This window comes from Salvia splendens, chromosome 21 (genome assembly GCF_004379255.2).
Source record: "Salvia splendens isolate huo1 chromosome 21, SspV2, whole genome shotgun sequence".
NCBI lineage: Eukaryota > Viridiplantae > Streptophyta > Magnoliopsida > Lamiales > Lamiaceae > Salvia > Salvia splendens.
This window is the reverse complement of record NC_056052.1, coordinates 27,402,189-27,422,819: the sequence shown is the minus strand read 5'-3', so window position 1 is coordinate 27,422,819 and position 20,631 is coordinate 27,402,189. Positions and strand designations below refer to the sequence as shown.

General features: G+C 37.6%; 3 protein-coding genes across 7 annotated transcripts; 2 read left to right on the top strand and 1 right to left on the bottom strand.

Annotated features, from left to right (window-relative positions):
- The first annotated feature begins 564 nt into the window (after nucleotides 1-564).
- LOC121785057 (mitogen-activated protein kinase kinase kinase YODA-like) lies at nucleotides 565-7,865 on the top strand. 2 transcript variants are annotated; one of them, XM_042183398.1, is made up of 13 exons: nucleotides 565-689; nucleotides 1,848-2,515; nucleotides 2,617-3,348; nucleotides 3,819-3,906; nucleotides 4,078-4,140; nucleotides 4,535-4,695; nucleotides 4,814-4,889; nucleotides 5,212-5,271; nucleotides 5,349-5,456; nucleotides 5,530-5,769; nucleotides 6,055-6,143; nucleotides 6,901-7,522; nucleotides 7,598-7,865. In XM_042183398.1, the coding sequence occupies exons 2-12, from the start codon at nucleotides 1,995-1,997 to the stop codon at nucleotides 7,418-7,420; spliced, it is 2,658 nt and encodes an 885-aa protein (XP_042039332.1). In that variant the 5' UTR covers nucleotides 565-689; nucleotides 1,848-1,994; the 3' UTR covers nucleotides 7,421-7,522; nucleotides 7,598-7,865. The 2 variants fall into 2 exon arrangements, with proteins under 2 accessions (XP_042039332.1, XP_042039330.1); XM_042183396.1 differs by having other exon boundaries at nucleotides 6,898-7,522.
- Nucleotides 7,866-8,189: 324 nt separating this feature from the next.
- Nucleotides 8,190-12,327, bottom strand: LOC121784992. Of its 4 annotated transcripts, XM_042183308.1 has the most exons (4): nucleotides 12,200-12,327; nucleotides 11,868-11,938; nucleotides 11,650-11,724; nucleotides 8,190-11,343 (listed from the first exon to the last, which is right to left on the bottom strand). In XM_042183308.1, exon 4 carries the CDS (start codon nucleotides 11,314-11,316, stop codon nucleotides 8,305-8,307), a length of 3,012 nt encoding a protein of 1,003 aa, XP_042039242.1. In that variant the 5' UTR covers nucleotides 11,317-11,343; nucleotides 11,650-11,724; nucleotides 11,868-11,938; nucleotides 12,200-12,327; the 3' UTR covers nucleotides 8,190-8,304. The 4 variants fall into 4 exon arrangements, with proteins under 4 accessions (XP_042039242.1, XP_042039241.1, XP_042039239.1 ...); XM_042183307.1 differs by lacking the exon at nucleotides 11,650-11,724; XM_042183305.1 differs by lacking the exon at nucleotides 12,200-12,327 and having other exon boundaries at nucleotides 11,868-12,193.
- Nucleotides 12,328-16,121: 3,794 nt separating this feature from the next.
- LOC121785379 lies at nucleotides 16,122-18,916 on the top strand. The gene is made up of 7 exons (XM_042183785.1): nucleotides 16,122-16,277; nucleotides 16,810-17,219; nucleotides 17,630-17,774; nucleotides 17,885-18,024; nucleotides 18,252-18,314; nucleotides 18,406-18,474; nucleotides 18,587-18,916. The coding sequence occupies exons 2-7, from the start codon at nucleotides 16,980-16,982 to the stop codon at nucleotides 18,644-18,646; spliced, it is 717 nt and encodes a 238-aa protein (XP_042039719.1). The 5' UTR covers nucleotides 16,122-16,277; nucleotides 16,810-16,979; the 3' UTR covers nucleotides 18,647-18,916.
- The last annotated feature ends 1,715 nt before the right edge of the window (nucleotides 18,917-20,631 follow it).

Genomic DNA, 20,631 nt, shown 5'->3' with positions numbered 1-20,631 from the left:
CTTTGAGAACGTAAATAGATGGTATAGTTTTTTTTCATTGGAGATGCTCTGAAAACTTACGCTCTGAAATTATCTTTAATTTGATATATGTTGTGCGAAAACATAATTTAAATCGAGAAAGTTAAATTGACCTTAGTACCCTTATTGTCGTTTTTTTTTATCGTATTGACATTTCGAGGCTGATGATCTAGGCCCTTGAATTGAATATCTATTAGCTATTATTTAATTGTATTTAGCAATTAAGTATTGAGTTAGCAATATAACACTCTCCATAGTTCTAGTAGGTAACTTTTTCTCTATATCTCTCTTTTATTAGATACATTGTGCAATTGTGATTGATAAATAAATCATACTGATCCTATGAACTAAGAATAAACTTGGTTACTTTATTACATACATTGTGCAATTGTGATTGATAAATAAATCATATTCCTATGAAATAAGAATAAACTTATCTACGTATATTAATTAATGTAAAATTATATTTTGACCATTTGATTCTAAGGTAATAGTCATGTAATGTCAAAATTTCAAATGGGTGTCAACGAAGGGCATGCATACATACTTACATTCCAAATGAGCGTACACTCTCTCTCTCTAAAAATATCTCTCTGCAACTCTTTAGTAAGCGTCTGACTCTGTGTGCACGGACAAAATATTTGGTCCGGTTCGTCCTGTCCCTCCCTCCGGTGAGTGCAGTTGCAATTAATTAGGGTTTGCATTTTACTTGATTCTTCTCAAATTATGTGAATTCATACTGTGATTCGCCGCGTATTACCTATATTTTAATCTTATAAATTCACAAGCTCCTGCCAATCCCATTTCAGTATCACAAACAGTGACTTTTGTTTTAGGGTTGTGCGTTTTTACTTTTCCTTTCTGGTTGCATTTTTCTATTGAGACGTTTTGGCTCTCTCGAGTTGATTGATTATGTAAGAATTCATTTTACTAAGCCAACGTTTAGCCCCAATTGTTTGTTCATTTGGGGGTCTAAAGATCTTAACTACTCTAAATAATCAAGTTTTAATCTATTGTTCATCCGATTCTGGAATCATATACTGGTGCGGGTTTAAATATCTTGTCAAGTTCTATGTTGGCACCAGGAGTCTTAAGAATCTCAGCTATTTAGAAACATTGCGTTTAGTGTTTTAAAGTTTTTGTTATTTAGTAGTACGTTACGAGTTAATGAAGGATCTTTGAAATTGTTTTGTATTGTTGCCTTAGTGATCACATCTAGATACTTGCCCACACATATAGTATTTGATGAACTTTATCTCTATTTTTTTAATGGCGAGGCATTTACGAGGATCAAGTCAATATGTGATTAAATAGTTCTAAAATTGTATACCCTGTTCATATGGAATGGTTGAAGAGTTGTGCTTAGTATACCATATACTACTACTCTAGATACTTAAGAATATGCACCGGCTTTAGAAAGTCCCATTAATTGGAAATTTGTGTTATTAAGATCTAGAAACTGGACTCCCGATTTGGTCAACATATGGATCAGTATACTTTTGTGACTTTGTCCCACAAATCCAGTAAAAAGAAAGCTGTAATCTAGACCACCAAAATATTCTGATAATATTTGGGGTTCTTGTTAAAGTAGCCTATATATTCAACGTCATGGTGGATTGTGAAGATGGTTTGCTTACATTTTTGTCGTGACGTCTTTATAATGCAAAAGGTTATTAAATAAATCTCTTTTAGTACTGCATTAAATACAAACAATCCGTACTATTAAAGGGTTGTACCAAAACCGTGAAAATTGTAAATGCTTTTTCAAGACATTTCGTGCATCTGCGAGACAATTCCTTGAAACTCATGCATCAGTTTCTGATTTGCAGGTTTGTAGCAGTACCTGTATTTGTAACCAACAATTAAAGATGCATTGTATATGTATTTGATCTATAAAGAAGCCTTTTCTGTGCCAAGTTTGTTCAATCCAAGGAAGTTACTGCTTCAGGATTGGAAGCTATTGTTGTATATTAACTATGCCTACATGGTGGGGGAAATCTTCCAAAGACGTGAAGAAGAAATCAAATGTAGAAAGTTTCATTGATTCACTGAGCAGGAAATGCATTAGATCTGGGGGTCCTCGTAGACAAAGCAGTAATACTACCTCACAAAAGGTATTGGGAGCAGATTCACAGTCTCCATCCCCGTTGCAACAAGTATCACGTTGTCAGAGCTTTGGTGAAAGGCCCCAGGCGCAACCACTTCCCCTTCCGGGGAGCCATTTCACTAACATCTATCGTACTGATTCCGGGGACAGGGCATTAAATGGACCATCAGCTGATAGAGTTTCCAAACCCACAGTCTTACATCCCCTTCCCAAACCTGGGCATGGAAAAATTGGAAAACGTGCTGAAGTTGGTGAAAAGGACCTGGCAACTGCTTCTAGTTGTAGTGACAGTTCCAGTGATACTGATGATCCGTCTGACTCACGCCTCCTAAGCCCTGAAGCTTCAGATTATGAGAGTGTGATTAAATCTGATGCAGCTAGTCCTTCTGGGTGAGTTTGTTCAACAGTATTTATTTACCAAACTGCTTCTTTAATATGAAACACTTATTATGTATCTTCCCTCTAACTGAACTATGTTATCGCTGAAATAGATTGAAGCAAAAGGATCGATTCCCCTTTGCCAAAAAAATGAGTTCAAAAGAGATGTCGCCACCAGCTGATAATTTGCCGCATTGTCAAACTATCCCTGCATCACCACCTAAGAAGAGGCATGTAGATGCTAAAGTTGCTCGTTTACAAGTTCCTAATCTAAGTGTTCCAAACAGCTCAATGTCGAGTCCTTCTAGAAGTCCAATTAGGGGATTTTGTCACGAGCCTATCATGAATGGTGGTGTCTGGCTAGGAAAGCCATATGCAGATTTGTCTTTGCTAGGATCTGGGCATGGCTCAAGTCCAAGTTCTGTTCACAATTCAGGGCACAGCTCTTTTGTAGGAGATGGAACATGCCAGCTCTTTTGGCCAAACAGCAGGTGCAGCCCTGAATGTTCACCATTACCTAGCCCAAGAATGACGAGCCCTGGTCCCAGCTCAAGAATACACAGTGGTACAGTGACGCCTCTGCATCCTTGTGCTGGGGGGGCGTCAGCTGAGTCACCTACAGCATGGCTTGAAGATGGAAGGCAGCAGAGCCATCGACTGCCTCTTCCTCCAATAACAAATTCTAATGCTTCCTCAGTCACTCCATCGTATTCAGCAGGAACTTCTCCAAGGATTATGCGCAGTCCTTGTAGGACTGATAATCCTCCAAGCCCAGGTTCACGATGGAAGAAAGGACGACTACTTGGTAGAGGAACATTTGGACATGTTTATCTGGGTTTTAATAGGTAACTGATCTTTAATCATTATATTAATACTGAAATAGCAATATGACATTGCATAATATGCGTAGCACTTCTCTATGAAGCGTACCTAATACTCCCTCAGTCCCATTAGTCATGGCACGTATTCATTTTTAAGCCATCCTAAATAACATGGCTCATTTCCTTTTTAAGACATCTTTATTACTCACACAACTTAAATAATATATAGTCCCACTCCACTTTACATTACCCTACAAATCTCCTAAATATTTGTGCCCAAAAGAAATGTTCCATAAATAGTGGGATCGGGAGGGTAACAGCTTTGTTTCCCCAACTAGAGCGCCATAATTCTGAATGTGCTTCTAATATCTTCTGTTATGTACCTAATAAACATCTAATGGCTTTGCATCACTATGTGTGCTTTAATAATTTACAATTTTTTTGCTTCACCAATTATCATTTGAAGTTCACTTTTCTTGTTCCCTTGGCTGCAGTGAAAGTGGTGAGATGTGTGCAATGAAGGAGGTCACATTGTTCTCTGATGATGCTAAGTCAAGGGAATCTGCTCAGCAACTTGGACAGGTGAGGTTTTTCGACTCTTCTTACTATAAAAAGCAATGGGGAAACTTTTGGAGCTCTGACTTAGAAAGATAAAATAACATCTACTGAAATAGCATGAATCTGATTTATGATACATTTTTTCTGATTGCCATATTGCTAACTCTCTGTTCCATAACTGGGTAATTCTTGCAGGAAATTGCACTCTTAAGTCGCCTCCATCATCCAAACATTGTGCAATATTATGGATCTGAGACAGTAAGTCTTTTTTTATCGTCTGTTATTGCTATTTATTTCTTTATCGGAAACTCATAGAAGATTGGCCTTGTTATATATAAACATTTTGGATTGAAATACTTTGAAGTGGAGAAAAGTTCCCATTGTTGTTTTGTCTCATCTTGCAGTTCATATGTTTGTAATTGAAATATACAGGATACGTTTTGAAAATACCATATCTTCTTGGATTAATAATTCATGCTCTCTGGATGATATATGGCAAGCATTTTTCTGAACTTAGTTAATAATTAATTTCGTGTTGCTTTCCTACCATTTTCATGCATTATTTCCTTGTTAACATATAATTAAATGAAGGATTTTATAGCTCTGGAAATGAGATCTTTTGACTTCCATTTGATGTCATCTCTTTCTTCAGGTAGATGACAAACTCTATATATTCCTTGAGTTTGTGTCCGGTGGTTCTATCTACAAGATTCTCCAAGAGTATGGGCAGTTGGGTGAAGCAGCAATCAGAAGTTATACCCAACAGATATTATCGGGGCTGGCTTATTTGCATGGAAAAAACACAATTCATAGGTGGCTTAGACTTAAATTGTTTGAAATTAATATTATCCCTTGGTTTCTTGTTCAACACCTAAGTTGGGCAAGTGGGGGATTTTTTGTGTGCTGATTGGATTTATATTTATTTGGTCAGGGACATAAAAGGAGCAAATATTCTTGTCGACCCTAATGGGCGGGTAAAATTGGCAGATTTTGGGATGGCAAAACATGTAAACCCTTTCACTTTATTCGATGGTTTCCATTTGTGACATGACTTAAGCTACTGGTTCGATTTAATTTTATCTTGTTGATTTGGGGCTGTCTTGTATAACTTAACGTCATTATTGTTTTTGCTTCCAAACAAAATCTAAAGGTTATTTGATGAACATAGCCCCTCAAGAGGTGACTATATGTGTTAATTATTTAGTATTCACCATTGTCCTATAGTAAATTTGGAACAGTAATAATAATTATGCAATACTCAATAAATAAAGAAAAGGCTGTTTATCTCGTTTAGTTTGTCTAAATCTAAATCAAATCTATTATTTGCAGATAACTGGGCAATCATGTCCATTGTCGTTTAAGGGAAGCCCATACTGGATGGCACCTGAGGTTTGTGAAAGATGATTCAGTAGTTTTAGTTGTTTAGACCCATCTCAGCCAGCTCTAGTTACTGTATTAATATACAGGTCATAAAGAATGCTAGTGGTTCTAACCTAGCGGTGGATATATGGAGCCTTGGATGCACAGTTCTGGAAATGGCTACAACAAAACCACCTTGGAGTCATTACGAAGGGGTAACCTTATGTCCTTGCAATTTTGACATGTTACTGTTGCATCATAGTGATATCTTCGGTATTCTTCCTGAAGGTTGCAGCTATGTTTAAGATTGGAAATAGCAAGGAACTTCCAGAAATCCCCAATCACCTCTCAGAAGATGGGAGGAGTTTTGTGAAACAGTGTTTGCAGCGCAATCCATCTCATCGTCCTACAGCAGCTCAACTCCTGGAGCATCCTTTTGTTAAAAATTCTGCTTCTCTGGAGAGACCTGTTCTGACTGCTGATCCTATGGAGTCAATACCTGCACTCACACATGAAGTCAGAGCACTGGTATCCTCCCTTTTCTAATTCCTCCAGTGTATATATCTCTTCCAACTTGCACTGGAGTATATGATTTCCTTCAAGACTGTACATTCCATTAGAGACTTTTTAATGATTTAATCGAGAAAAGTCTTAGGATGGCATGCTGAGCTGTCACCAGTAGAGTATAAGAACAACTTTTGCATTGATTTCCGATCGTTATATGGTTATGTGCATCTTATTTCTCATTAATTATCTGGAGATTTTTTTCAATTAAGGTGACATAACAAAAAAAGTGTTACTACCTTTATGTAGGGCTTTGGACATTCCAGAACACCACCTTGTTTGGACTCCTCAGGAGCTGTCGGTCATTCTAAAACCCGAAAAAGTTTTCCTGGATTTAGGTATCTCTCTCTCTCTCTCTCTCTCTCACTCACTCACTCACTCACTCATGCGCACACGCACACACGTGAACATGTCATTTTATGATGTTAAATGCAACTTTTACTATGGTATGCATAAATGGTGTACTTTGTGCTGTAGCATTCTGAGTCTACATTAGTTGCTGAAATTCTGATTGTCAGTCAAAACATGATTTATGTGTTTTGCTATTTTACCCTCAAGTTTTTTTTGGCAGCTGGGTTTTTTTATACGTATTAAATGGTTATAGGGGTTATGCTACTTATGCGAGAAGAACTGAAAATTGAAGTGGTGGTAGTCAGTGCTCCATATATCCTGAATGAGCATGTCTACCAATTGCTATCATATCATGCTAAACATCTATTCAGTAGGATGAGTAGTACTCCCTCCGTTCCTTGTTAATAGAGGCGTTTCTTTTCGGCATGGAGTTTAAGAATAGTGTGTTAGTGGATAGTGAATAAAGTAAGAGAGATGGTTACTTTTTGCCAAAAATAGAAATGACTCAATTAATTTGGAACTTCCCAAAGTAGTAAAATGACTCTATTAACATGGAACGGAGGGAGTATAGGAGTGACTATTGTGTCTTATTGTGTAATTATGGGAAGAGATTGTCACCATTATGAGGTCTTGCATAAAGCTCATTGCTCGACACCATAATCCATATAATAGATTACAGTCAGATGTTGTATTCAGTTTCCCCTAATCAGTCTCTAACTTATTCTCATTCTCATGGTTCAGCAGAGATGCATATATGGCTAGAAACAACCCCTGTGCTGTACCTCCAGTTGCAAGTCCTCGTTCGTGTTCACGATCTCCACAGCACATTAATGGAAGAATATCACCATCTCCAATATCAAGCCCTCGTGCTGCATCTGGTGCTTCGACTCCTCCAGGTGGAGGCAACCTTGGTGCAATTCAACAATTCCATTTGAACAATTTGCATGAAGGCAGTGGTATGTTAGCAATGCCCCTGAATGCCTTTCCTGCACGTGGAAATGGCTCTCAGGAGCATAAACCAGATATATTTCGAGGACTTATTCAAGCTCATTTGTCCCTGGAATCCGTTCCACGGGATAATGGCAACCGTAGAAACAAGGTTGAACGCCCTGTTTTGCATGGTTCAAAAGAAGAATTATATGACTCACATCTAGTTTTAGCTGACCGGGTGTCACAGCAGCTATTGAGGAATCCAGTGAGATTAAATCAAGGTTCGGAACCAAAGCCGAGTTCTTGTCTTCCTAGTCACAAAGTTAGAGGTTAATGAGGCCAAGAGCTTCTAAGTTGTGCTTCTTACCAAACAATTTCGTTGGTATATATTTTCTCTTTCTTAAAAAGGAGGGAAAGCCCAGCAAAGTTTCTGAAGGTAAATATTCGTTTTGAGCAACAATTTCTCCATATTTTCATCAACCTACACTTAACGAAAGTATTCTCTTTGCAGATGTAAGAAGCCACAGAAGCTGGCTGGTGTAGAGAACTATGTACTTAGTAGATGTGGTAGAGAGAGATATGGAATTATTTTAGATTGGCATTTTGAATATTACCCCTACCCTCCTCTGCTACTATAGAAAGTGTTTTGTCAGTCTCTACAATTTTGTACTACTATATTTTATAGGACTACAAAATTTTGATGAGGGATGGATGTTAGGAAATTAACAGGCTATGTTAAATACTCCAGTTTAGAATTCAAATCCAATATTCTTGCTTCATTGATGCATCGATTGTGCCTTTATTCATTTGTTTGTTCTATTAGTTCCATTGTAGTGTGCTCATAATGTGGAAACCACAGAATAAGATTTGGACACAGTAGTATAAAATAATATAGTAAAAATTTTAGTTCATCTTTGGGTTCTTTGCGCAAAAAATCTTCTTATTTATACCAAACTGCATGTTTAGATCAAGCTAAATTTTACAAAACCAGTTATTTCTAATATTACTTGATTATTTCTTTTTGTCTTTTATGGAGTACATGCAAAATCTGGAGTACAAAACAAAAGTTTTGAGAGGATATATAAAACTTCTAATGCATCATGTTGAATGTCAATTAAACTCATAGAAATTCCATTGAATATAGAATGCAGCTTATTCAAAATTCTGTACTACTATAATTCTATTATGAGCTCAGAAGGCAAGAAAAATAAATAAAATCTAAGGCGAAGTATGAGTTTGAACAGTGGCAATAATTCTAGTGAGTTTTGTGAGAGTGTCACGAGCCGAGATGGTGTCTGGATGATCCTCACCACATATTGAAGTTCTAATGTAAACAGCCTTCCTTATCAGATCGTCGCCGATGTCGAATTTCCCACCTCTCACCATCAGCTTCGCCCTGACCTCAAGCACAGTGGCCCGAGCCAACGCAAGATCCTGCCACAGGCAAGGATTCAGCTGTGCGTTCGTCTGTATCGGTTTCCAGCAAAGCGACTTGTCCAGCCATTTATCCACCGGAGTAACGAGTTCTTGATCCGTTGCTTCCAGTGCGTCTGTGCACAGGCGGAGCAGCTCCATGGCAGCGTTGCAGCGGGAGAAGCTGACGAATGTCTTTATGGCAAGTGGCAGGATCACTTCTTTGACGAGGAGCAGCAGTTGCGTCACCTTGATCTCTACAACGATGGGGTCCTTCCCAAACCCGAGCAGCAGGAAACACGCGGCCCATATGTGGTCGGAGCTGTGGGACATAGAGCCCCGGGCGATGACAGCATGGACCATGGCCTGTGGAACGCCCGAGATCCCTCTCTTTCGCGAGTACAGCTTGACGAGGTGGTTGAACTGGATGCACCCTTGTTTCGTGCAGTTTCTTGCCATGTTGAATCTCAGCAGCAGTGAAGAGGCTTCTGCTTCTGATCTTCGAGCAAAGGATGATGTGAGGCCGCATGCTAAAGACGCGAGGATCTTTCTCCAGAGCCGTCTGTGGCGTCTCTTCTCCGGTATTTTCTTCGCAGCCCCGGCTAAGATGGGCAGAGGGATGGGCGCTGGGGCAAACCAGCCACTTGCAAGAACCATCCGAGTCGCCAGACTCCTTGGCCCGTCTGCATGGTCAAATATCGAGAAGCAAACTTCGAAGAGCTGCAAGAGGAAATTGTTCCGCCTCAGGGGATGGTTTTCTCGACCAGTCCACGATGGAACCTTTGAAGGCATCCGGTTTATGGTGTCGAGAAGCCTGCTAGGCGTGATAGGAAGCTCCGACAGAATAGCTCCCACGATGGCTAATCCCAGGGTTAGCCTTCCGAGTTTCTCCTCAATGACGCGAAGCGCGTCAATCTCACTGACCGATTGATCTTTCACGACGCCCTGCATCAAAGCCATTGCCTCAACACCGGATAGGTAAGACAGCCTCAACGGCTCGAGGTTCATTATCCGGGACAAGCGTGTGCATATGATGACGTGCGTCTCCCCACCAAACTGGGGCAGCAGGTCCATTACGTGTTTGTGATCCCACCAATCCTTCTCGCTCTCCAAATTGTCGATCACCACTAGAAATGGAATGTTCCTCATGAGCTCCTTCCGGATTCTGGCTATAGCAGCTTCCTCTTGCTCTTCGAAGCTCTTTGGCCGGGTTTTCTCCGTACAGCTCTCCACCCCTACATCTATCTCTAGGAACGACCACAAGTTCATATAGTTTTGACGTATGTATCTGCTTTCGCCACCTATCCAAAGAACCATCTTATACCTTTGATGGTACCGGTGAGCATACTCTAAAACGAGCTCGGTCTTGCCAATCCCCGAGTCACCTGATACACAAGCAATTCCCTTGCCATATTCAACTTTCAATGATCTTCTCCTTCCGTTTCTTCTGCCATTCTTCGGCTTTGCTGTGTGGTGCTGTGGTTGAGAAAATTCAGTGTTTTGCATCTCAATTACCTTTTCCGATTCCCTCCATTCAATTGGTTCTTTCCCCTTACGCTTACTACTCTCACTTTGTCTATCTCCCTGCTTCTCATCTATTGAACTAGTCCTTCCCCACGCAATCGTCAAGTTCTTCCTCCTCGGTCTGGCCTTGAGCTCAAAGTAGTCTCGCTCAGCATCTCCGCTAACATCCCCAAAAAGCATGAATTCCAGCTCGGATATCTCCTTTTTCCTACCAACAAAATTCTCATTTCGAGGGAAAGGGAACTCCTCTTTCTCGGCCTTCTCTCTCCACTTTGTCACCCGATCCACGACACTTCTCCGTCCTAACCTCAATGCCAATAGAGAAACAGCTCTTAGTATGCAATGCCTCCACTGCTCATCTCGAGCCTCTAGCTTCCACTCATCAACACGAGAAAGGGCACCTAATGCATCTTTCCATTCCTTCTCGACTCCTCCATAAAGTAACCATAGTTCACCACCGTATTTTTCCCACACCTCTCCTCTCTTCTCGACTATATCCCTGACAAGGCAGTCATCCGGACCCAAATCAAAGTATATAGGAACTAAATTCTTCTTGCTCGAGAAAAACCTCAGCTCTTCAATGGTGTATGGATTTCTGAACGACTTCTTTGTCAGGATCACAACTCCGTACGTGCAAGCATCCATAGCTTTCTCAACAATGTTGTGCTTACGAGAATTCCGGCATCTAGACCGGTCAGTGAGAAAGCAGCTCAAACCTTGAACCTCTAACTCAGCGCGAAGCCAGTTTGCAAACCTCAGTAACAGAGGCTTCCGGCCGTAAAAGCCAACATAAACATCACAGCTCCTCAGCCTATTCGATGAATAGGAAGCCGGAGGAACTTCAATCTCAAGTGACCTCTCAACCCTTTTCCCTTTACTCTTTTGCTTAGAACAACCATTTTGAGGCAGAACTTCATTACTTGACAGGGGACTTACAGATAAACCCGTCGAAGACCCCAACTTCAAAGGATCACTCGACGTACATGCTTCAGCACCAGGACAGACATCAACTGAGGCGTATCGGATGCTCATTAGAAGCTCTGATTCAGCGTTATCCAAACTCGCATCTCCATTATTCGCATTGGTGGTGGCGGAAGGGCACAGTTCGTCCGATTGCGCAGATTTACGACAAGTAGATGATCTTGGGGAGAAGAAAGGAGACTGATTTGCAGAGAAAAATGCAGACGAAGATGATGAGAGATTCCTAGAGGTTGTATTAGGTAATGGCCCCAACTTAGAAATCTCTTCTTCCATCTCTAATTCCACCCAATTCCTTGTACACTGAAATCCCATGCATTCTCAATAAGGACAACAGCACACCTAATTCACAACAAAATTACCAAAAAAATGATTACACCATCTAAATGGAGTACCAAAATCTTGAATGCAATAATTAGGCCATTCATACATGAACTAGAAGAGTTAGGCCAAACACATACATGTACAAATATTTCACAAAAAAATGAAAGGAAAAGGGCAAAATGCATAAAAAAGTAACAACCTAACTAACTAGTGCAAAGAAAGCTGCTCCCACATTGTGCAAAGCAAGATTTTCTGAGTACAACAAAAGCATACATTTTTACCATCAAGAAACTCACTGCACGCAAAACCGAAGTTACAACTTACTTCTACAAGCAATTGCTAAAACTCATCCCCTTAGATTCCATCTCATACCAAGAAAAAGACCAACCTTCAACATCCCTAAAAAAGCATTAAAAGCAGCTTCAAATTAAAGAAATTTAGATCTAAGTACACAAGTTTTAAAAGGAATATGATAAACCTTATTCAATCCAATAGAATATAAACCTATGTCACAGGCCAACATTTAGATCTGAACTACTTACCTCAATAAAAAAAACGGTAACTCTTCAAATCCAGAAATCCAAATAGCCTCCTCGATGCAGAAAGGAGCAATCTTTATGAACCCCAGAAAAAAATATTTAATATTTCACTATGAAAAGCGATGCATTTAATCATGAAACAAAGCTTATAAATATAAGGAGGGCCAAGACAATAACTGCAAAAATTGATGAGTATTTTAGAAGGGAGTGTTTGTGAAAGGAAGAGTAAGCAGAATTGGACAGAGGAGGAGAGGCCCCAGTTCTTGAAAAAGTGGGAGTGAAGAGCAATGAAAAGATTATAAATGGCGATAGAGAATTGGGAAAATGGATTTTACCTTATTCAGCAGAAAATCGGAGACATGAATATAATACAATAAAATTTAGTAAACCTTGAGCCCCATAAGATTTTATCCTGTCCTAAATCCAATATCGTGCGTATGGTAAGAAATAATGTCTCATTTTGTCAGTGTATAACGTCTACCGATTGAAAACCTCATTTTCTTTTTTCATTTCGATAAATATAGCACTATACTCATATTTATTTTTGGAATAACAAAATATATTGTAGTACTCACATAATATCCACCTTTATTAGGCAGAGCTCAATATCAGATCAAGCATTGAATATATTTTAATTTATTTTTGATTTAAATAAGTGGAGTAATTAACTACTCCATAAAAAGACAGATAGGGCCGGCAAACGGTGTTAACGAGGAGAGGTACCCTAATCATCCCCTTTATTTAACAAAGATATTAACGCTAATGACAATTATTTAAGTATTAAAAATAGGATTAATTTTAAATGACGCATTGACGTGAGGACCAGTAACATTTACGCGTTAAATTTAATTTGGAGTATCCCTATTTGTTGTATAGGTTATGCTTTTGAGACTTGATAGGATTTAATTACTAGTATTATTTTCTACTCATCTTTAGTTATATAATTTGTACTACTAGCATTTTGTGTAGATCTTTCTATCCTCGCTGTTTTATGAAAAAGATTGCAACAAGATTTGGTTTTAAATTTGAAAATAAATCTAGAGTATGTTTTATAATTAATTCAACAACTGATCATATAATTATAGAAATCATTTAAGTATAATTTAAGATTTAAATAATCAAACTAAGTTTTTTAATTTCTCTTTTAATTTTCTTCCTAATGTTTTTTTTTGTCATTTAAAAAGGAATTCGGAAGAAAAATAAGAATATTATGGCATACAAACATTATGTAAAAAAATATTTTTCCTCTTTATATTTGACACGATTTATTCATCCATTTTTTAAAATAGATGGAATTTGAGAAAACTTATTCATAAAATTTGAGTTAAAGGTAACTAAAACTCTATAACTATAAGTGGTCCACTTTCAGTAGGGAATTGATCACACATAAATATTCATCATACACCAGTTCTTCATTTGGCAATAATGGTGTAGCATAATTTCAAAATTATTAGTAGTATTTTAGTACTAGTTGTGGGGCGTGGAACAATAATTATGAATTTATGCTAAAAATAAAACGATTCTGAATGTTTAAGCTACTAATTTTAGAGCTTTCGTCTCCTCAACATTAATTTGTATATGCACTTATGTGGAATAAGAACATATATTGTGTAGTCTAAACGAGTTTAGTCCACTTACAAAAATATTAATGAACATGCCTAATTATTTACATTACAGCAAGATTCCTATGAACTTCCAAATGAATTTTAAAAAAATAATATGATATGCTATTAAGAGGGAATATTTTTTAAATTGCATAATGTAACGACTGACTCTAAGATTGACAGTTGTCTTCCATGACATCACTCATCTCGTAATTGGAGATAAGAAGAAAAATATGCATCTTGTTAGTATGGATATCATCTATCAAATAATTTCTCAAATATGTAGTCTCATATCCGCAGATCCTCGGAATCTTATATCTTTCGGGTGAGTTTCAGTCCATTATTCTATTCAGACGCAAGAGCCGCTCATTGTCTATGCCTCTGTACCAGCGATCACTCCCTATCTATACCTCATACGTTACACGAACGATATTATGTGAGAACGAACTGAGAATGTCGATTGAAAGTTCGTATTATCACAATGAGAGAGAGATTTGAGTTGACTTATATGATACTTAGTTTTGGATCTCTCATCATCACTCCAATACACTCTTTTGGTACCTAGTGCTAATACCACATGTCTCCATGTGCCTTCACAACGGCACTGATGCATTCACACACATTTCTCACACAATGTAGCTTAGTTTAAAGACTTTTTCCAAAGCAAACTTGTGCGTGCGTGTGTGTGTGTGTGTTTTTTTTGGGGGGGGGGGTGGTTGGTTACATTAATCTAGGGGATATGTTCAAAAACATATTACCACAATAAATCCAAGTTTGCACATTGGCCTACAACTTAATAAAACAAGTTTGTCTAATTCATAGAACAAATCAAACATTTCTTTCAGTGTTTGGTAGTTTTGCAGGTTACAAGGACAAAGACAATTTAATAATCTCTACCCTACATAAGTAATACTCCTATAAGCCAAATTAATATGGAAAAACTGATTAAATGAAAAAAAAAAGATGGTGTGGCTTAAGCATCATTGGCGGGGAAATAGAACAAATGCGAACACTACTTCGGAAACATCAAATAAATTGTGTTGCCCCAAAAAGTTTTTAAGACCAACGAATCAAGAATTCAAGTGCTTGATTGATGGGAATTCTCTCATCATTTAGATAAGTAAATGGTCCACTTATAAACACACACACACACACACAAAAGGAGTAATTAATCATCTAACAGTTATTTTGATGAACCCATTTAATTTTTCAGTATGGAGACTTTATGTAATGGCTATAATAACCTTCATCTACTTGATAGTGGGAGTAATAAATATTGGGTTGCAAGTGCATGCACTGGAATCCATCTGGAAAGTGCTCAAAATATTTGCACAGTTTTTCACTACTAATAATGAGGCCCATATTCTCAGCTTTCCCATTTCAATTACTCTAATTCATACTAATATCAATAGAGCTTAGCATTAAAATTTACCACTTATTTTTACCTTTTAATGCACCCAAAATTCATTAACCAATACCTCTAAATACACCTAAATAATCATTAACCAGTACTTATCCTTCAACTAAGTACTAGTTATAAAATTCACCTTGATTTCTAAAATATAAGTAGATATTTTTCTTAGAACTTGTTTTATTTCCACACTACAATTGAGTGTGACACTTTGTATGGTATGGGTGTCTGACCGTACTGGGCCATAATATTATTATCATTGGTCACTACCCACTTTTTGTTTCTTCTTGGGAGGCAGCCTGATTATCATTTATCCTCTTTTCCGGTCATCATTTCATTTTTAAGTAACTATATAGTATTTCAGCAATTTACACAGATATTTTCATTGGAAAATCTTATATTTTTTCCAGTTAAATTCAATAAATATTTTTTTCAAAAACTACTATTTATATATAAAAAAACTAAGTGTAGTAGACATTTATCTAAGTTAAATAGTGAGAAATAGTATAAAAAATCTATCAAGCTTATTTAATGACATAGCATTCGTCATTGTACTGGGCTCGGCCCATTTGAGCAGACCATCAAATTACAATAGTAGATGATGATATCCATCCGATATTGCTAATGAAAATTCAAACTTGACACTAGATATTTTACTATATAAGGTATTAATATGGTTACATACATGTAACAAATTATGATACTAGAATAATAAGATTTTTAAAATTTAACCAATTAATTTATATTTTACAAAAAATTATTACTACCCACCTCTCATAATAAGAGTCTATTTTTATTATTTAAGTCCGTCCCTAAATAAGACTTCACTTTATTTTCGTAGTAATAAATAATAAATGGACCTCATATTTCAGTAACTTATTCCACTCTCATTTCATTATGAAACAAATATTTCATGTATATTTTTTTCATTTTAGTTTGTCTAAAAAAATGTCTAATTTTAGAATAACTTAAATTTAATAGCTAAATATTATAATTTCTGGAGTACTTTCGTAGACATATTTAAATATTTTACCCGATTTATATTCCAAATGAATACGACGTGTCCTTGGCATTTTCCAAGCAGATAAGGATAAGTCTCATCGGCGCGGCTATTGTTATGATAAAGCCGAGCCATTCCGACCCACTACCGGCTCAGCCGGTATGAAAGTGACGACAAAAGTAGAAGCAGCGGCCGTACAAATCACTGCAATTTAGCAGTAGCAGGTCGCTTCCAAATCCACATTCACACGGCAGTTAAAGCATTTGCTGCGTGCTCTCTCTCTCTCTCACACACACACTGCTTCAAATTTGATTGCCCCCCCCCCTTCCATTTTTGTAAGCTGATTCTAGTCGTCGTCGTCGATTGCCATTGTCCCTTGCTCTCTTTCTACGGAGCTGGTAAGGCTGGTTTTGCCAATTTAATGAGCATGTTTCGTGGGGATAAGTTCAAGTTTCCTAATTTGAATTTCTCATATTTTTAAGTGCTAAATCAAGTTTTTTTTTTCTTGTTTTTGATTAATGTACTTCAATTCAGTGGCATTGGCGTTGTCGACTTCAAGTTTACTAGTATCAATGCTTAATTTTCATGTCAAAAACCAAGTTTCAATTGCTTGACTTTCATTTCTGCCTATACGATCACTTGATTTTTCCAGTAGCTTCTATTCTGTTGGGAAATGCAGATGTTGCTGAGTGTTATTATTTCATAAATCAATTATGTGTGTGAGAGAAAGAGAGAATTTTATTTAAAAAAACAATAAAATTGATTTCATTTAATGTGAGCTAAGTAAGCCCGTGAATCATACTCCTATGAGATTGAATGCCCTGTATTTAAAATCCCCACAACCTGTACATGTCAATTCCACGAAAATTCTTCAACTCAAATGCAACTTGTGTATTTATATGACTCACTCCATAGATTTTTGTGTGTCAGGAATTTGTTCAGAGGTCGAAGTTTCTGCAGGCTGCAGTTTGTTTGCTATTGAAAGGACTCCAAATTCAGGAAATTGGATTGGTTTACTACAGTGTATTGCGACTTAATTCATATGCATTTTGTTGATTGTAAGTTGTAACAGCAGTAAACACGAGAGATAGATTATTGTGATGATATCCGGCGGTTCCAGTAGAGTAGAGAGAGCGTTTATTGGTGAGATGCTGGCTATGGAGTCATGCCCTTCACGGGTTTTATCTCATTTCCGCGATGAGAGCTGTGAAGAAGAGCTGGCCGTTCTTCCCAGGCATACAAAGGTTATTGTCACAGGGAATAACAGAACAAAGAGCGTTTTGGTTGGTTTGCAAGGAGTAGTCAAGAAGGCCGTTGGTCTTGGTGGTTGGCATTGGCTGGTACTCTATATTTCCCTAACTTGTGTCTTTCCCTTTACTTTAATATCTGCTATGCCTACCATTAGTTATAGGAAATTGAATTTGTGTAATGTAGAATGCTTGATATACTACACTTATACTGTCAGAACTTATTCCATGTCATTCTTTCGGTTTATAACGAGTTGATCAGATCATTGCTTGACAAGTCTGTTTCTAAAAAGTTATGAAAATGTCTTCTGTGAAATGCTACATGTAGCTAAAATTGATTGGCCCAGAATCTGGGAGGTTTCTGCTTCTTTAATGAGTCGAGTCTCATTGAGCTTTACTGTTCATACGTTAACTCTTTTCTCTCCTTTTTTATTTTGGCCTGAAAGCAATACCAGCTACTTTCACTTTGTTTTTCTATACATTCGTGTTCTTGCTTCGGTCAGGTCCTGAAGAATGGTGTTGAGGTCAAGCTTCAGAGGAATGCTCTGAGTGTATTAGAACCGCCTACTGGAAATGAAGAAGACGATGAATATGATTTTGATGATTCAAGCAGTGGCTCTGATATGGGGGAAAACCATCGCCGCTTCTGTGAGTTGCCTTTAATATCACTACAGCGCTACATTCTGTTTTTGGTGTTTGCCTTCAATATCTGGTTGATCATGTGGCTTAGAGTACTTTGTCTTTTTTCTTTGAAACAGCTTATGGGCTTCACTTGAGCAAGAAAAACAAGCCAAAAGTTAGGTATAATATGCAGTGGTCTCCCTCCGCACCAACAACAAAGTCGATGAACCATAGCAGTTGCAGAGAGATTCAGTCCAATTTTCGCGCAACACAGTTGGTAATACTAATCACAATACCATAAGATACCAATTTTTGTTTTCTAACAGAGTTGATAACCATAAATCTGTTACAGCATGTCTACATCTTCATGTGATTACTCAAACTCCCCCCTCCCCACAAGTTGATCCTTGAATATGAGTGAGGAAATGTTGCAACCGGAAATTCTTGAACTGGACATAATATTTGTGTATTAATTCTGATTCGTGTCCATATACTGCATTTCAGAGAGTTAATCTGGCAAAACTCGGGATTGGATCATTATGGAGATATTGTCGAAGCTTCCACATCGTGGGTTTTATTCATCTATCTTTCTTTCCTTTCCTTTATAGTTGATGGCAATTTCCAGTGTTAATTTGTGCTTCTCAAATTCTATATGCAGGCCAGTATCAGCTCTCACCCTACCAAGGAACAACTCATCAAAGCTGTCCAGCAGCATTTTTCTTCACAGGTCTCCTCTTTTGCACTCAACCCTCGCCCCACACTATGCAAAAATATTGTCAGATAAAATGTTACATACTCTATGGGGAAAGATGTAATTTCTGGAACGTTTACTTCTACAGAAAGTAGACGAGGTACAAGTGATTGTGGAGTTTATTCATGCGGCCAGGAGACTTCAGTAAGTTGGCAAAGATTTATAGAGGCTGTAATATATGGAGCATGTATTTAGTAGGTAGTCTACTCTTATTGACCCTAGCTTTTAGTTTAACCTCTAATTATCAATGTAGAGACTATGAGTGTGGATGTCTGGATTGCTAACCATGCAATAGGGGGTTTGGTTTGTTCACTCAATCTAATACTACTCCTTGTACAAAATACAGTATGACTTTCACTCCAAAGTTGGATTAAAGAATTAGATTAGATATCCTACCCCTAATTAATTGAGAATTAAATGATGTGTGTTGATAGCATGTGTATGCAAAATGCGTTTGATGAAACAAAGTCAGATGCGGATTAAATTTTTTATGTAGGGTAAGATGCGAAATATGGGCAAAGTACCGTGAGTATATGTATATTGCAATAATAGTATATGTGTATGTATGGAAAATTGAGGCGGGGCATTTGCCCCATCTAAACATACATTGGCCTTACGACCGCATCAGTAGTATCCAAGAATCCAAGAATGGAGAAGGAAACGCTAGTATTTGTGTATGTATGGAAAATTGAGGTGGGGCATTTGTCCCATCTAAACATACATTGGCCTTACGATCGCATCAGTAGCATCGAAGAATCTGAGAATGGAGAAGGAAACGCGTTGCCGGAGCACACAACACCATCATGCCCAATCCCGTATTTCGCCCTGCGTGAGTTATAATTAAATGTGACCTTCAAAGTTACGAATTTTAAGGCACAATACTTACTCCAACATTGAGCCATTTAGAATAAAGCCGTTGAGTGCTTTGATGCACTACAACGCCGCATTTTCTTTCTTCTGAAATGTTGCTTATTTGAAATAAACTAACGATTATTAAAAAGGACTCAAAATGATGCGAACCCATCAGATTCATATTACAAAAGTTAATTCCAAACAAATGACTCACATTTCAAAGCATATTCCATGTTTATACAACAAAATGACCCCATCAGATTTTCGTGTAACTGAGACCTTATATTGCCCAAAACATGCATTGTTCATCAACTTCTGTTGATGCATAGCATTAACTATTAAGAACAAGAAAAGCTTATAACACTAACACAATTGAAAATGATTTACTTACAGCTTCATTAGCAAAATCGACAGGTATTCTCCTCACAGATACAATAGAAAATTACATACTCTGTCGGCTTTTGCCTAAGTAACATGAGATGAGTAGGCTATAAAACAATCTAACAAACTTGGTGAGACTGCCTTAACTTGAATGTTCAAGCAGCAGCCCTTACATTATCAACCTGTGAAACTAAATATGTGGCTGCCACCTTCGGTGTTTATCATGCAGTTTGGCTTAGAAGTTTATTAACGGAGCTCGGGTTGCCACAAAAGGAGCCAACAAACAAATCGGCGATTGTGCTATCAAAATCCAATGTTCCACAACCGAAGCAAGCACATCGACACCCGCTACCACTATATCAGATTTAGGAGAGGTGAGTGGGGAAACTAAGAAACTCTATGTTCTTAAAACTTGTTAAGTTAATACAAATGATACAACTCTCCTTTATATGCATCTCTTAGTAATTCTAGAATTCTCTACTCCACTCTTAATATTCTATATCTATTTTTCTCTATAAAAATCTAGATATTTACTAGATAATATTTATATTCTAAGGAATTCTATACCTAGATATTTATACTAAAATATCTAGATATTTATCATATCGATAATTATACTACAAAAATCAAGTTTAATTATTTTTATTCCAACAGCCCCTTAAATTTGATTTGTCATTCCGAGATCTTGATAAAGGCTTCATGCTTAAGTGGCTTTGTGAAAATATCAGCAACTTGATCTAGTGATTTCACATACTCGACTTGAATCTCTTAGACTTGCAACACATTCTCTGATGTAGTGGTAGCGGGTGTCGATGTGCTTGCTTCGGTTGTGGAACATTGGATTTTTGGATAGTGCAATCGCCGACCTGTTCGTTGGCTCCTTTTGTGGCCACCCGAGCT